General features: G+C 51.7%; 1 protein-coding gene across 2 annotated transcripts; it reads right to left on the reverse strand.

The window, feature by feature from the left end:
- Window positions 1-838: 838 nt before the first annotated feature.
- IDH3G (isocitrate dehydrogenase (NAD(+)) 3 non-catalytic subunit gamma) lies at window positions 839-16,692 on the reverse strand. 2 transcript variants are annotated; one of them, XM_061572774.1, is made up of 13 exons: window positions 16,456-16,692; window positions 12,150-12,197; window positions 10,082-10,096; window positions 7,867-7,964; window positions 7,031-7,146; window positions 6,499-6,559; window positions 6,039-6,171; window positions 5,300-5,433; window positions 4,363-4,465; window positions 3,612-3,758; window positions 2,876-2,970; window positions 2,448-2,508; window positions 839-1,627 (listed from the first exon to the last, which is right to left on the reverse strand). In XM_061572774.1, the coding sequence occupies exons 1-13, from the start codon at window positions 16,525-16,527 to the stop codon at window positions 1,529-1,531; spliced, it is 1,182 nt and encodes a 393-aa protein (XP_061428758.1). In that variant the 5' UTR covers window positions 16,528-16,692; the 3' UTR covers window positions 839-1,528. The 2 variants fall into 2 exon arrangements, with proteins under 2 accessions (XP_061428758.1, XP_061428759.1); XM_061572775.1 differs by lacking the exon at window positions 10,082-10,096.
- Window positions 16,693-17,568: the final 876 nt, after the last annotated feature.

Consider the following 17,568-nt stretch of genomic DNA (forward strand, 5'->3'; position numbering starts at 1 on the left):
GTGTGAGCCCGCAGCGTTAAAACAATGATCAGCAACGGCAGAGGTGTTGGTGCTACCAGACTGACGTCAGCCTATACGTTTTTTTATTCATCTTCTTGGTTATTTCGGTAAAGTCACGTAGAAGGGAAGTAATAAAATAATAAAAATAAAATAATTCTCACGACGTTTCGGCCACAACGCAAGCAGCCGTCCTCAGGTGAAGAACAGGGCTGTCGATAAGACAGTGAATGACACATCCTAGGCTTGGATCATTCCTGCATTTCCCATAAATATGCTAAATTCCTCTTCATATGCAACTTATTTTGTCAAGGCGCTCTTCCTCCTCCCTCCCAGCTTAAATAGACACTCCAAGCCTAGGACGTGTCATTCAGACTCTTGTCTTATCGACAGACATGTTCTTCACCTGAGGACGGCTGCTTGCGTTGTGGCCGAAACGTCGTGAGAATTATTTTATTATGTTTTATGTTTATTATTTTATTACTTCCCTTCTACGTGACTTTACCGAAAGAACCAAGAAGATGTGCCATAAAAGTTACGCTAGTTTGGTCTGTCACAGCTGTACCCAGTTATTGTTACGCTAGCTTACCCAGAAAAGCCTCGGCGAGTCTCGAGACTTATTTTTAGGAGTGTCCTGCCGAGAGTTTCTCAGAGCAACGTTGCTACTGTTTGTAAACCCCAGTGGAGCAATTTGCTGGAATTTTGTTCCGCATTGAGGGTGTTTGGCCCATACCAGTCACACTGCCACTGGGACTGTTTAGCTGGCGACGGCCCCGCAGGATTTGACGTCGTCGCTGGCGACAAAACTGCACAGAGAAAATGATCACGCGGCAAGTTTCCATTGTCCAGAGCAGTGATTTTTATTTGTTTTAAGTTACATAATCAGGATAGGGGTTAAGATGTGCAGAACGGCGCAGGCCTTAAAAGCGTTGCGAGGTTCAAAACCCGGCAAGGTTAACGACTCGCAGTGAAAGCTTATAGCCACGTTTCATGCAAAACAGTCCTTGAATACGACAGCCAGCTGCATTGGAGTGGGGGAAGATGGAGGAGAGACGGTTGGGGTGGTGCAGACATGAAGCTGTGTGGGGGTTAGGGAGGGGTGTGCCAGACTGATTTAGACAAATGCTCCTTTGTGTCCCAAGGCTAAATGGAGGCAGAGCGTACGCATTGAGAGGAAATCTGCTTGTGTGCCATGTGTATCTTGTGCAAGTATGCTGTAGTGGAGGTACGCATGTGTACCCCAAGTGCGCATGTGCAAGCCTTTATCTGTGTCGCAGTGGTTAGCAGGCTACACTCCCAACCCGCGTCTGCCAGGAAGATATGAACTGGTCGCGGGCCTTGCCCTAGCTCGACTGTGCCGTTGGCTTTCATCGGTGCTCGCTAACAGCATTTACCCCAACAATCCATTATGTTTATACTGTGAGGGAGTGGGTGGGTGGGGAGGATCTTTGTATGGTGTGCGACCTGGCCTGCTGCCCCGTGTGCGTGTTTGCTCCTACATCGCTCGCTCGCTCCCTCTCCCCGCCCCGCACTACATCGTGCGGTGCAGGTCGTTGCGCTGCACCTGCTTGATCACCGACTGCACCATGTCCACCGTGGTCGCCTGCCCGCCGATGTCCGGAGTGTGAATCTGTGACGGCGGAAAGCGGCAGTGTCACTCGGGTTGCCAAAACCACAGACTTGACCACGGTTTTAAAATTCTTATTCTTTTTTCCCTCCCTCACCTCTCGCTCCCGGGGTTTTTATTTATAAAAATTGTTTATCACGGCCGTGCGGCTCAGCGATAGAGCGAGCGGCCCCCCAGGCGGATGGGTGAGTTCACATCCTGTTTGGGTTAACGAAGGCCCATCATCCTTTCAGGGTCAATAAAATAAGTATCACTCATTGTGAAGTCAACAGCGGTTGTCTGATACCGTAGGAATGTGAAATTTCCACCACTGGCTCTGCATGGCTGTAAGCAAGACATAAGCACCGAAGCCGCGAGGCTCATTAAGAGCAACAAAAAAATAACGTTTGGCTTTGGACGAAAGAAAGCGCTTGCTGACGTATTCGTGCTTTTTAAAAATATAAACAAATTCTGCCCTCGCCGTGAAGAGACGGGGGTGTGCCCACATTCGGCCCGCTCGCAGAGCAGCGCCTCACCCCCCGTGTGAGCGAGCGGCCCGCGGAAGGAGACATCACAGAACTACTTCTGAGATCCCTTCAAGTGACCTCATCTGCAAACGAGCGACGCTTCACTCGCCCACCCGCCAAGAGTGACGTTCATCAGACTATAGTAGTAGGTTTTTACCCTTTTAAACTGGTACAAAACTGACACCTTTATCAGCTTTGTACCAGTTTAAAAGGGTAAAAACCTACTACTATATTTTGCCACTGGTAAAAGAGATCTCATAGTTCATCAGACTGTTGTCAACGTTCAACTCCCCTCGACCGCCGCCACGGCCACGCACCTTGTACTCGCTCACGGTGTTGAGCACCGCGCTCCGGATCAGCTCGGCATATTTGCCCAACCTGGGACGGACGGAGGAAGGAAGACAGAGACTCGGTGATGAGTGGGAAATGTATGGGGATGATGGCGATGTTTGTGGTGAATAGATGTGATAAGAGTGATGACAGTGGTGAGTATGTTGAATTTCTTTGGCACTGTACTTGATGATGATGATGGTCACAGTGACAATTATGTTAGCGATTACGGTGTTTTTTCGTGGCGGTGATGATGATGGCGGTGATGGTGATGATGGCGGTGATGGTGATGATGATGATGAGGTGATGGTGATGATGGGTGATGATGGCGGTGATGGTGATGATGGCGGTGATGGCGGTGATGATGGCGGTGGTGATGATGGCGGTGATGATGATGATGGCGATGGGTGCTCACTTGAGGTGCTCCAGCATGAGGCAGCTGGCCATCAGCATGGCCGTGGGGTTGGCGACGTTGCGACTCGCAATGCTCTTCCCCGTGTTGCGCGTCGCCTGCGAACACGCGCGCAGATTCACGCACATTCACGCACATTCACGCACATTCACGCACATTCACGCACATTCACGCACATTCGCGCACATTCGCGCACATTCGCGCACATTCGCGCACATTCACGCACATTCACGCACATTCACGCACATTCACGCACATTCACGCACATTCACGCACGTTCACGCACGTTCACGCACGTTCACGCACGTTCACACACGTTCACACACATTCACACACAACAACGGTCCCCCCCACCCCCCTCCCCTGTGGCCTTAACAGACCGGAAGGGCAAATACTGTTAGCGAGTAGCACTGATGAGAGATGGCAAGGGGCACGCACAAGGGGGTGGGTGGCCAGCACCACGCGCGGCCGCCTTCGTCTCTCCAGTGCTGAAAGTTTACTGCACAGCACACCAGGTAACTCATTTGAGGCGGAGTCGACCTAGGGGAGGTCCAGGACCGGATCATCGTCACCAGTGTTGGTGTCCACGAGCGGGAGTCGCGCTCGGCTCGCCTGGTTCCTGTCGCAGCGCGCTAACCACTGTGCCACCGCTCCCCACCAGACACATTCGCAGGCGCTTACTCGTGGTGGTGGTGGGGGGGTCTGGGGAGCGTCTTCACCCAGCCGCGCTGGCGCTCACCGTCTCGAAGACGGCGTAGTCGTCGCCGTAGTTGGCGCCAGCGACGAGGCCGGGCCCGCCCACAAGGCCGGCGCACACGTTGCTCACGATGTTGCCGTACAGGTTGGGCATCACCATCACGTCGAACTGGTTCGGCCTGGACACCAACTGCAAGGGGTTGGGCAGAGGGAAAGGAGAGAGAGACAACCCACATAGAACAGCAGCCCACCACCCCGTGGCTTTCAATGAGACCGCTGTGGGGAAGAAACCCATGCCCAAACAGGTGCCTGACGCGGGAGTCGAACCCAGGTCTTTGTTGCTGTGAGATACAAGTGTTACCACTGTGCCGCTACCCTGCTGTCCACGATGATGATGCCCATGATGATGATGATGGTGGTGGTTTTCAGTTTCATGTATTAGGTATAACCCTGTGAGCCATGCGGCTCTTGACTCGGGTGCTCATGATTTATGCGTCAACATCACATGAGCGTCGCCCGGCCTGCGACACCAGCTGGAGGCAAGGGGAAGGAAGCGAACCCACACACAACATCCCCCCCCCCCCCCATGTGGTTATCGATGACATGAGAACCATTACAAGCGAGACCGTAACAACCAGACCCTAAGATAAGATTTGTTTCTAATAAAATTGCGACACCGTTTCATCTGCCGGACAGCGCTTGGAAGCAGCAACCAATGACCCCCCCTGCGTCGCGAGATCTCTGTGGTGGTGACCTCTAGGATAGTGAACCCGGGTTGACCTGCGCCCTCTCACCTGCATGGTCGTGTTGTCCACGATCATGCTCTCAAACTCGATGCCCGGGTAGTTCTTGGAGACATCACGACAGCACTGCAGGAAGAGCCCATCGCCCAGCTTCCTAAACACACAAAGACAAAGATCCCCCGTATAGCCTTAAGACTTTTGGGGTAAAGTGCTGTTAGTGAGCACCTATGAAGGCCGGCACAGCACATGAGGGAGTGAGAGTAGCCAGCACCACGCCCGGCCGCCTTTGTCTCCCCAGTGGCAATGTTTACACACCACACCAGATACTCGTTTGAGGCTGAGTCGATCTAGGGGAGGCCCAGGACCGGTTCAAATATACGTTGCTAGTGTTGGCCGTGAGCGGGAATCGAACTCGGGTCGCCGGGTTCACAGCACAGGGCAACTAACTGTGACACTACCACACACGCACACGCACACACAACTTGTAACGCCCCGTCACAGCACAGCGCACTAACCATGACACTACCGCACACGCACGCACACCTGCACACACACGTACACGCGCACGTGCACACGCGCGCACACACCAACAACACAACTTGTAACGCGTCGTCGCAGCGCCGTTCTCGCTCTCTAACAGAGGACGAATGGAGAGGCGCGGGGAGCCACAGGCGAGCGGGGGAGGCAGCAGTCAGACATTGAGCCGGCACCAATCGTTGCCCGAGCTCTGCGTCCTCTGCACATCAAGATGTTTGCTAATTTCACCGAGTGTGGGAGGAAACCCGCATTGTCATGAACATCTTTAACAGCAAGAGCAATAGCATCATTAGCATCATTAGCAGCATTAGCATCATTAGCAGCATTAGCATCACTAGCATCATTGTTAGCATCATGTGTGATGGCAGTGGCTTGGGGAGGCCCTCATCCAACAGTGGGTAGCTCCTGGCCAGCGGTGGTGACGAGGTGTTGTGGCCGGCCTCTCACTCACATGATGTTGGCCTTGTGCACAGCGGTGACCTTCTTGCGGCCGTGCGTCTGCGCGTACTTGAAGGCGTAGTCTGCGATGCGCAAAGACGTCTTGCGCGTGATGATCTTGAGGCATTCCACCACACCCGGCACTCCCTGCACAAGATGCACACACAAAGACAAAGGTCCCCCCCCATCCCTGTGTAGCCTTAACAGACTAGCGGGACAAGTGCTGTTAGCGAGCACCTATGAAGGCGGGCACAGCGCACGAGGGGGTGGGTAGCCAGCACCACGCCCGGCCGCCTTTGTATGTGTATGTATATATGTATGTTGAGCTTCGTTTGCACCGTACCTAACTAACCATGCTACTCAGAGGTGTCTCCCGCGTGGCGATGTTTACGCATCGCACCAGGTACTCATTTGGGTTAGGTCGCGCGAGGGTTAAAAAAATATGCAAATATCCTCCGAATAGGCGAAACAGACTGTTGAGGTTAGGTGCTATTAGCGACCACCTCTGAAGGCTGGTAGGGCACACAAAACGCCCGGCCACCTTTGTCTCCCTCGTGGCGATGTTTACACACCGCTCCAGGTACTCATTTGAGGCCGAGGCGAGAGTGGGAAAGCCCACGACCGGGTCAGATAATAATCCATCGACCGGGTGTCGGTGGCCGCGAGCGGGAATCGAACTCGGGTCGCCAGGTTCGTGGCCCAGCGCAATACACGTGGGGGACCTTTGTGTCTGCGCGCGCGAGCGCTCTGACCTCGTGCTCCAGGTTGCTGTACTCCCCCTCGGTGTTCTCGCGGATGATGACGATGTCGATGTCGCGGTGCCGCGTGTTCACCCCGGGCACGCTCTTGCACAGGATCACGTTCGCATAGAGGTCCAGGCTCGTGCTGACAGCACCCAACGCCGCCGACAATCATCAACCATCACCAACGGCGACATCGACGACATCATCATCAATCACCAACATTAACAACATCACCACCAACATGAACAAATCTAATCAACATCATCACCGTCATCGTCACAATCAAACACCTAAACCACTTTGAACAAAGCCACCAATGATCACCATCGACATCACCACCAATGATGCATCCATCAATATCAATACCAACAACACCACCACCATCATCATCAACATCGCTATCGAGGCGAGAGATGGCGACGGCTTTGCGAGGCCAACATCCAGCAGTGGATTGCCCCGTCGCGCTCACCGAATGAGCAGGTTGCGTGACTTGTAGATCGACGGCAAGTTGTGGTTCGTCTCGATGTTTCCTGCGGAGAGAAGGGGGAAGGGGACGGGGTGAGGAGGACATCCACGGCCATAGCGGTGGTGATGTCGGTGGTGATGTCGGTGGTGATGTCGGTGGTGTTGTCGGTGGTGTTGTCGGTGGTGTTGTCGGTGGTGATGTCGGTGGTGATGTCGGTGGTGATGTCGGTGGTGATGTCGGTGGTGATTTCGGTGGTGATGTCGGTGGTGATGTCGGTGGTGATGTCGGTGGTGATGTCGATGGCTGTGGTGCTAGACTTGGCAGTGGCCGTGGTATTGGCGGTGATGAGTGGGACGGATGCGGTGGTGGCTGTGATAGCCATATTAATAGGAATGGTATCGGAGGTGGCGATGGTAGTACTGGTGACGGTGGCGGCAGTGATGGTAGCGGGGACGGTGGTGGTGACGGTGGCGGTGACGGTGGTGGTGACGGTGGTGGTAGTTCTGGCGATGTCGGCAGGCGATGGTGGCGGCACCTTTGAGGGCGACCCCGTTGCGGCGGATGGCGGTGATGGCGTTACGGATGTCGTTCTCCTCCACGCAGGACGAGTTGACGATCACCTCCTCAAAGTCGACCGGCACGCCGGCGTACCTGCCATGTCATCGTCGTCGCCATAAACAGTAAAACCGACTTCAGCACCGAAAACGGCACCATCGCTACTCACATCACTGACATCGTTCCCATCATCACCAGTCAAGAGAACACGATTGACGTAATAAAAGCCAATAACACAACAACCACCACCATCAATATCATCACCACCAGCACCACAACTGACACCACCATCGCCACGACGTCCATCGGCACACTATGTGCCCACACGTCTCACCAAGTCTTAACAAGTCGGGAACAATCATGCATTTGCATGGATCGAGTAACGCATCGTGATCATGAATGATCATGTGTTCGTCCTCGGCCGTGACGATAAGACTCCACCCCCAACCAACGACGAGACCATGGGGCTCGCTTAGCGACTCTGCCAGGCAGGATGTGCCCAAGTCCGGCAAGGCCGGGACACCGAGACGGGTCCTATCGGCGCAATTTCCAGGTTTTTGGCAACCGTTTGATCTACTCTGCCGGTTTTATCCAGGGCAAGTCTCTAAGAGCAACATGTTTGGAGTAAAGTCGTGTTCTTATTGGATCGTGGCTGGCAGTGGTGTGACGGTGTTGTGGCCAAATCCCACTCACATTATGTTACAGGCCGACGGAGTTAATGTGGGAGCGGTTCCAACCTCGGTTACGAAGTCCCGCTCGGGGGTTAGAGGCGTCGTACACGTTGCTGTAACAATAATTGCTGCACTTCCCACTCACCGGAACACCTCCTTGACGTGCAGCATGAGCTCGGGGCCGATGCCGTCACCGGCGATCATGGCGACCGTGTGCCGCCCCCCGTACCGCGCTGGCGGGGGCTGCACAGGTCAAGAGGTCAACGGGGTTAGGAGGTCAAGGGAGGGTGAGTGGTCGGGATGTAACCGCAGCTGAGATCCGATTACTTCCGTCATTGATTACTCCGATTTTCGGTTCGATTCCTCGACTAATCGGACAACGCAGAAACTGTTGTCCCGGCACCCGTGTGTACCGCTGGACAGGAGGTGATGGCCGGAGCTTACTGTCATTGGCATCATCAGCTGTGTCATGCTGGCCGGAGCTTGCTGTCATTGGCATCATCCGCTGTGTCGCACTATCCGCCGGAGCTTGCCGTCATTGGCATCATCAGGGGGCGAGATGTGGGGCGAGATGTGGGGGCGGCTGCCATTATTCAAGTGACCCCAGAGATCGACCACGTCACAATCCAATCTTTGGTCGGCCAATCGACTTAACGGACTCATCGTTACCAGCCACGGATGTCACCTTGAGCCGACTCTAAGGCATGGGGATGCAGTGGCGGTTCGGAGAGTACAATCTGTAGCCCTGTGTCCCGCGAAGACGCGCACTTTTGTTTTTAGTTTTAGCGATACCGGCCCCGGCTGGCACACACGCAACGTCCCCCCGGCGCCGGTCTCTGCGACCCAGAGCCGGCTGGGATCAAAGGAGGGCATCCGTGGTCAAGGGCAGGAGAGCCTCGTGTCACATGGTCACATCCGTGCGCGATTCGGTCACGCCCTTCTCAGTCTGGTTTTAAGGCACGGCTCTTGTGCAAGGAGATTTTTTAACAAGTAAAATGTTGAACAGCTGATGAGGAGGCAATATTAGGAAGCCACTGGAGCTAAGCACTTTTAAACCGAGCCAAACGATCCGCACGCTTGGCTACGTACGGTGCGAAAGAACATGCGGCACGACTGGTCGCACCGTTTGTCGTCTGGTTTTAAACCGGGCCACACATTGCGCCGTTGTAAGGGATTTATAAACAAGCGAGATCGGTTTGTGAGAAGAGGAACTGTGATGAATGGTTGAACGCTGCACGTAAAACGATTGAAGTGTGGTCTACGAGTTACAGGCTGGTGAGAACAAAATGTGTGACAAATGGCCCAGTGTTGCAAGATCGCCCTTGATGATGCCACGTTGCCTTACAGGTTTGTCGCGAAGCAGCTTGGAGTTGGTCTTTGACAAGATGGCACATTGCAAATGTCACTTGTTATGAATATCATTATCAACCACGGGAGTCTGCGTTGGCGGCATCAGCGAGGTTAACCGTCCTCCTGCTCAAAGGGACACGCAGTCGCACAAATTTCAATTGGCGACCGAGCCGGTGGTGGAAACTCCACATTTCTCTGGCGGTCATCCTCGCAGCGGGTTTTGGCTAGCCATCGAACAAAGACGGTCACTGCATCGCGCGCACTCGGATGCGCTTCTGCGGCCGTCTGGAATGCTTTGCCGATATTAGGAAGCCGCTGGAGCTATGCACTTTTAAATCGAGATTAAAACTAATTTCCTTAACTTATTTTTGTGTTTAGTTTGTTGTCTTTCCCCCACTTAAACTTGTGCCGGGCCAGCAATGGAGATCAACGCCGCTACAACATTCGTTTGAGCTGTGAAGACTCTTCAAATCCAGGGTGGGGGATGCTTCTCCTTAACTTCAAAATACCTTTGACGGGGAAATGCATTGCGCAAGTCACCGGTGACCGGGCTAAGACCTCAACCGGCTGTACCTGAGAACCCGGTTTAATCTTGGTCGGCCGGCTCAAACTCAATTCAGCGGTGTCGGCTCACTGCCTCTGGCCACCCGAGTCACCCAGCCTCTTCGCAGAGCCGCAAGGTAACGTCTCAAATGCTCAACGAGCCCATTGTTCCCATTTTTCTTGTGGGTCCGGTCTCACCCTCAACACAAGCGTGGCCGCCCACCGCAGGCCCCCGAACGCTGAACGTGAAGCCGCATTCTTCAAATCGGCCGGTTGACGGTCTCGGCGCAGTCACCAGAGCAGGCGCGCAATACATTTGATTTCGCCCAACAAAAATCCACAGCTGCCAACGCAGAGGCCCGAAACATTGACCGTGAATTGGCTCGCACGGGTGTATGGGTTAGTGGCGGTGTGTTCGCTCGCTCGCTCGCATGCTCACTCGCTCACATGCTCACTCGCTCACTCACCATCTTTGATCGCGACTGCATTGAAAACGGGAGGGGGGAGAGGGTCAAAGTGATTATTGTGAAAATCAAAACCGCATTCGTTGCACGCAGGGCTTAATTTTCTTGCTGGATATTTTCCGGGTCACTGGTAGACTGGATTGAGTGGCACGTGACTAAGTAGTCACAGCCCGAACAGAATCAAATGAAATATTTTTCTGGGTCGCTGACTCAGACACAACCAGCCGAAATTAAGCCCTGATCACACAATCATTGTTAATCCATTAATTACTTAGCAATCTAAGGTTTAATTCACAAATTAAATCAGTTGGTGAAAGCGTCACACACGGTGGTGAGATTTAGACCGGAGTGTTTGCCTGCATGGAAATGTTTTAACACGCCGGCTTTCGCGACCAATATTTTGGCAATGTTTTATTTGGCTCGGGGTATGTGACCGCATAACCCCGAACGTGCCCGACCTCGCTAGATCTCCGAAGCTAAGCAGGTTTGAGCCTGGTTCATACTTGAATGGGAGACTGCCTGGGACAGTGGCATAACTGCGCTGGAGGGGCCCAGATTTGCAGGCTGCATAGGAAATTAGACAGGAGCACCCACCAGGGCCCAAGTCAACCACGGCACTCGCCTGGGAATTCCAGGTGTTGTGGGTTTATGCTGCGAGGTGGCAACACAGTAGTGGATTCTTAAATCCATCTGTGAAGCTTTAAATGTCACCCCCTCCCATACAGCTTGGTGAGTTTACTCCATGTTCTAGATTTGAAGCTTTCGTGACTGCAAGGATTCATACTCTTAGATTTTTTCGGTAAAGTCACGTCGGTAAAAATAAATAAAAATAATAGAAATAATAATAGTAATTGTTTCTTGCTGTGGTTGTCCCACCTGATGACGGACGCTTGTGTTGCGCCCGAAACGTCGTGATTTATTAATTTATTTCTATTATTTATTTTTAATATTTATTTTTACCTACGTGACTTTACCGAAAAAAATCATGTTCTCTGGCTTCGTCCCGCATGAAACCAAACGCTCATGAATGGATTTGGCCTGAACATTCCAATGTAGGGTGGGCCCTCTTGAAGACGAGTCACGAGACTCGGCAAGACTTTCTTTGGTAAATAAAGGGACATTATAAATATTACCCAAACACAAGCCGCGAAGTTATAGCAGCGCCATGGCTGCCCTATACGTTAGCCAATGAAAACAAAGCAATTGCGTTACATCGTGTTAGCGAATTAACGGTGCGTTTGTGCCCTCCGAGATTGCCAGTCAGCTCTCGGTTTTCCCCGGGCGGGCGGGCGGACGGGCGGGCGGACGGGCGGGCGTGCGATCTGGCTTGTGGGTTAACCGCGCACTCGGCGTAGCATGCACCGCTCCTAAACTCGTCGAGGAGTCAGTCACTCGCGTGACCACAAACACGTCGTCGAGTTGTGGCGGGGGGCGACGCGTTCCAGGTCGTCGCCCCCCCCCGCCCCCCACTCGACGTGGGTAAACACCAATCGTCGTCGGCACTGGACACTGCCCTCGTAGGCTTTCGCGGTTGCGTGCTCTCAGGCTGTGCCGCATGGAGGTGCCCAGAGAGTGCCGCGAAACGTCGGACTACGTGCCAATGGACACGTTTTGCACGATACGTGTTTTAGTTTTTATCCGGTCCATCTCTTCCATTAATTACCCTGGGTAATTGAGAGTTGATCGGATATTTTCTGCAAGGCTGACTGGAGTGGTTATTAGGCAACACACAAAGTGTGGGACGAAGCTGTAGTCTGTGGAGATTTTACCGATCCTGCAGGGGATGATGGCCTGAGTCACCCCCACACACCCCCAATCAGGGTTTGAACTCAAAACCTTCCGATTGCAAGCCGCTTGCCCTGCTGCAGAGCCACCTGGCCATCTAGGGGTCATGCAATTCGGGGCGCTGGTCTTAAATTCTGCCGTCAGGGGTCACGAACCTGGGATGGCCAGAAATGTGGTCAAATAATTCGGTGGTCAACATTCTGGGGAAAACGGGCAGAGGTCGTGGAGAGGTCACAGGTCAATTAAGTCACGGAGATCGGCCGAGGTCACGAGTGCCAAGACTCACGACAGAGCTGACGCTGCATCTCTGCGACGAGGCTCCAGCCAGCAGCAACTGCAACAACAATAAACATCAACCAACGACGATCGTGTGTGGACAGCGATTTTTTGCTCAAAATGATGCACCGAAGCGGTGGTCTCCCTCGCGCTTTCCCCGATTGGATCATTGTTTTGTTGCCACTGCTGTGCACGGACGAAGGGGATGTCCGCCGTGCTACTTACAGGGTTCACCCGAAACAACGGTGACAGTGGCGTCACGAGGGTTAAGTGTCACCCAGTGCGGTAACTCATGGTGTTACCAACCCCCATGGACCTCTGCCCGCACCAAACCATATAGAATCCTTAGTTAGGTTTTTTGTACTAGTGTTACTCGTAAATCGTAATTCCCGTATATCAATGAATGTAATGGCAATAGTAGTGACATACACAACTAGCAACATTTTAATTACACCTTTAAATTACAATATTTCCTTTAATTACTACTTCATTGTCAAAAAAGTTGTTGATATAGGTTCACAAATACTAATTACCACAACATTGTGGTTAAAACACCAGAAATTTTGACAAAATCAGCGACGAACACAACAGCGCGTGCTTGTGGCGCGTGCAGATGAGACCACGTGACTCGAAGCGTCACTGGAGTTGGGTAACAATGACGGCTCTGACCAGAGCACATTAGAAGGTCCAAAAAGTAAATTAGCATAAAGTTTTAGCCTGGTAGGTATATTGATACAATACATGTAAGCTGGGCTTACGAAAAAAAAATGTTATAACTAACTACAGGGATATTTTTAATAACAAAAATTATGCTTAAACACTGCACAATAATTGTACAGACAGTCATTTTGATGTCACCCCCTCTGATGATGTCACCCAGTTCGCATCCCCCGAGTACCGCCACTGAACGGTGACCATCATCATCGATTATGATGATGATTGAGGGGGTGGGGCGATGTTGCTGCAACCCAAATTCGATTCCCGCTCACGGCCAACATCAGTGACGATTCTAGATTTGAAGCTTTCGTGACTGCAAGGATTCATACTCTTCAGTAAATGTAGCTGTGACGGTCCCACCTGAAGACGGAGACTTGTGTTGCCTCCGAAACGTCCTGATTTAATAGATTTATTTTCATTTATTATTATTTTATTATTTTTTTCCCAGCGTGACTTTACTGAAATAACCTAAGAGGGTCAGTAACGATTATCTGAACAGGTCCTGGGCCTCCACCGAGGTTGCCTTAAACGAGTACCAGGTGTGGTGCGTAAGAACATCGCCACTGGGGGGAGACAAAGGCGGTCGGGCGTGGTGCGTGGCCACCCACCCCCTCGTGTGCTATTCCGGCCTTCATAGGTGATCGCTAAGGGGCCGTCCATAAATGACGTCACGCGATTTTGGACGATTTTTGACCCCCCCACCCCATCGTCACACGGCGTCACAAAAAGTCAGCCCCCCCTTCAAATATGACGTCACAAAGCTCTGCCCCCCCCCCCCAAAAAAAACATGCTTCAAATCGCTTTAAACTATTGTCATTGTAGTGCGTATTTAATGTGGCGCTGCACTCTGATGTTGTAGGAGAAAACATTTATCAAAAAGTCTATTTAATTAAGTAGAACGTGTTGTCTATATTGATTTAAAGTCGCGCATTTTGACGTGACGTCACATTTCTCAAACCCGCCCCCCCTCGTCACACATTGTCACAAATGTCTGACCGCCCCCCCCCCCAGGTGCGTGACGTCATTTATGGCCGGCCCCTAACAGCACTTGCCCCAACAGTCTGTTAAGGTATTCTTAGGTGTTTTCAGTAAAGTCACGTAGGTAAAACATTACAATTAATAAAAGTAAAATAAAATAATATAATTTTATTTTACTTTTATTAATTTTTTTTACCGAAAACACCTAAGAATATGAATCCTTGCAGTCACGAAAGCTTCAAATCTAGTCTGTTAAGGCTACACGGGGGGATCTTGATGTTGCCGTGTAGGCTACGTACGGTGCGAAAGAAGTTCATCATTCGTACGCACGCACGCGAGATTCCCAAAGCGAGTCTTGCAAACAACCTCAAGCCGCAAGGGACAATGCCACTTTCTCGTGTGGCATTGCCACTTGCTCATGTGGCATTGCCACTTGCTCGTGTGGCATTGTCACTTGCTCGTGTGGCATTGCCACTTGCTCGTGTGGCAATGCCACTTGCTCGTGTGGCAATGCCACTTGCTCGTGTGGCAATGCCACTTGCTCGTGTGGCATTGCCACTTGCTCGTGTGGCAATGCCACTTGCTCGTGTGGCATTGCCACTTGCTCGTGTGGCAATGCCACTTGCTTGTGTGGCATTGCCACTTGCTCGTGTGGCAATGCCACTTGCTCGTGTGGCAATGCCACTTGCTCGTGTGGCATTGCCACTTGCTCGTGTGGCAATGCCACTTGCTCGTGTGGCATTGCCACTTGCTCGTGTGGCATTGCCACTTGCTCGTGTGGCAATGCCACTTGCTCGTGTGGCATTGCCACTTGCTCGTGTGGCAATGCCACTTGCTCGTGTGGCAATGCCACTTGCTCGTGTGGCATTGCCACTTGCTCGTGTGGCAATGCCACTTGCTCGTGTGGCAATGCCACTTGCTCGTGTGGCATTGCCACTTGCTCGTGTGGCATTGCCACTTGCTCGTGTGGCATTGCCACTTGCTCGTGTGGCATTGCCACTTGCTCGTGTGGCATTGTCACTTGCTCGTGTGGCATTGCCACTTGCTCGTGTGGCATTGCCACTTGCTCGTGTGGCATTGCCACTTGCTCGTGTGGCATTGCCACTTGCTCGTGTGGCATTGCCACTTGCTCGTGTGGCAATGCCACTTGCTCGTGTGGCAATGCCACTTGCTCGTGTGGCATTGCCACTTGCTCGTGTGGCAATGCCACTTGCTCGTGTGGCATTGCCACTTGCTCGTGTGGCATTGCCACTTGCTCGTGTGGCATTGCCACTTGCTCATGTGGCAATGCCACTTGCTCATGTGGCAATGCCACTTGCTCATGTGGCATTGCCACTTGCTCATGTGGCATTGCACCAAGGTCAGTCTACGTTCTAATCAGCATTAGCCAGGGTCAGGCCACTGCTGGATGAGGGCCTCCCCAATCCGTCACCTCCTGCCGCTGCAACTTTATCATAATCCACGCAGCAGATGCCGCACGACACGAATTCATCGCTCCATCTCCATTTGTTGCATGTCGTTCCATTTGGCCCCCCTACACTAGTTTTAATTTGCATCACGGTGGTTGTAACTAGTTTAATTGAGGCTTAAAACGCCTTGCGGTCAGCAACAAACAGCACGCGCTACGTATTCAGAGTTATTTTTTTTTACAATTTAAAGCGTCGACAGCGTCAGGAAAATGTTGTCGCAGGATTACGGTTCCAGTGTGAGCTGTGGGTGGTGATGGTAGTGATGGTGGTGATGATGAGTGAGAGGTGATAGTGGTGGTGGTGATGATGGTGATGGTAGTGATGGTGATGAGTGGGAGGTGATGAGTGGGAGGTGATGAGTGGGAGGTGATGGTGATGATGAGTGGGTGGTGATGGTGGTGGTGATGATGGTAGTGATGGTGATGAGTGGGAGGTGATGGTGGTGATGGTAGTGATGGTGATGAGTGGGAGGTGATGGTGGTGATGGTAGTGATGGTGATGAGTGGGAGGTGATGGTGGTGATGGTTATGGTAGTGATGGTGATGGTAGTGATGGTGATGAGTGGGCGGTGATGGTGGTGGTGACGGTAGTGATGGTGATGAGTGGGAGGTGATGAGTGGGAGGTGATGATGGTTGTGATGGTGATGAGTGGGAGGTGATGGTAGTGATGGTGATGAGTGGTAGGTGATGATGGTGATGAGTGGTAGGTGATGATGATGGTAGTGGTAGTGATGGTGATGATGGTAGTGATGGTGATGATGAGTGGTAGGTGATGATGAGTGGTAGGTGATGATGATGGTAGTGATGATAGTGATGGTGATGAGTGGGAGGTGATGGTAGTGATGGTGATGAGTGGTAGGTGATGATGGTGATGAGTGGTAGGTGATGATGATGGTAGTGGTAGTGATGGTAATGATGGTAGTGATGGTGATGATGAGTGGTAGGTGATGATGATGAGTGGGAGGTGGTGATGGTGATGAGTGGATGGTAGTTATGGTGATGAGTGGATGGTAGTGATGGTGATGAGTGGATGGTAGTGATGGTGATGAGTAGGAGGTGAAGATGATGATGATGGTAGTGATGGTGATGAGTAGGAGGTGAAGATGATGATAATGATGGTGCATCTGTCACGGCCACGGTAACACGACTCACCTTGGCGGGCCCCGCCGCGGCGTCTCTCAGCGCCGAGCTCCTCAGAGCGGCGCGCACGAGCGAGTTCGCCATCGGTGGCGAGCCGAGAAACCCTCACCTCCCCTTACTTCCCTCACCTCCCCAACAGAGACCGGGCAGAGAAGCCACACGCAAGAGAAGCCACACGAACACTTGGGGAACAACGCAACGATGTGGGGTAGACTGACGATGATGGTGGTGGTGATGGTGGTGATTTGATTTGCTAGACCGCACAAGCGAGTTCCCGCCCTCTACACTCTTCTGATTGGCTGCTGAGCTGAGCGGCTCTTGACCAATAGGAAGCCGGGGAACGTCCCGCCGCGTGCTTATCCGCGTTACGGATTCGAAACGGCGCCGAGGGTTGGTGCTGTTGAGTAGCGGCCAAGGGCGTCGCGAGGGCGGGTGACGTCATCGCTGTGGGGGGGGGGGGGCGGTGGCGGCCATCTTACGTAGGGAGGGGGGGGGGTCATTTTTTTAAATGAAGTAAATTAAATTGTTCGATTTAAAGCTTCTTTCGTGACTGCAGGGATTCATCTTCTTGGTTTTTTAGGTAAAGTCACGTAGAAGGGAAATAATAAAATAATACAAACCTAAAACTATAAAAATTCTCACGACGTTTCGACTGCAACACAAGCAATCATCATCAGCTGTGAAATCCACAGCATTATATTTTGAAAAAAAATTGCTAAATTTGAAAACCGCCACTTTTTTTTAATTTTCTTGCTGCAGATTTCACAGCTGATGATGATTGCTTGTGTTGCAGTCGAAACGTCGTGAGAATTTGTATTGTTGTATATTTTTATTTTTTTATTATTTCCCTTCTACGTGACTTTACCGAAAGAACCAAGAATATGTTAATTATATCTTCTTGGTTATTTCGGTAAAGTCACGTAGAATGAAAATAAAAAAATAAAAAAATAATAAACTAATTAAATTTTGATTTAAAGCTTTCGTGACTGCAGGGATTCATCTTCTTGGTTCTTTCGGTAAAGTCACGTAGAAGGAAAATAATAAAATAATAAAAACATAATAAAATCATTCTCACGACGTTTCGGCCACAACGCAAGCAGCCGTCTTCAGGTGGAGAACAGGTCT

This window comes from Lethenteron reissneri, chromosome 51, assembly GCF_015708825.2.
Source record: "Lethenteron reissneri isolate LAM-NWPU_2019-01 chromosome 51, ASM1570882v1, whole genome shotgun sequence".
In the NCBI taxonomy this organism is placed as follows: Eukaryota; Metazoa; Chordata; class Hyperoartia; order Petromyzontiformes; family Petromyzontidae; genus Lethenteron; species Lethenteron reissneri.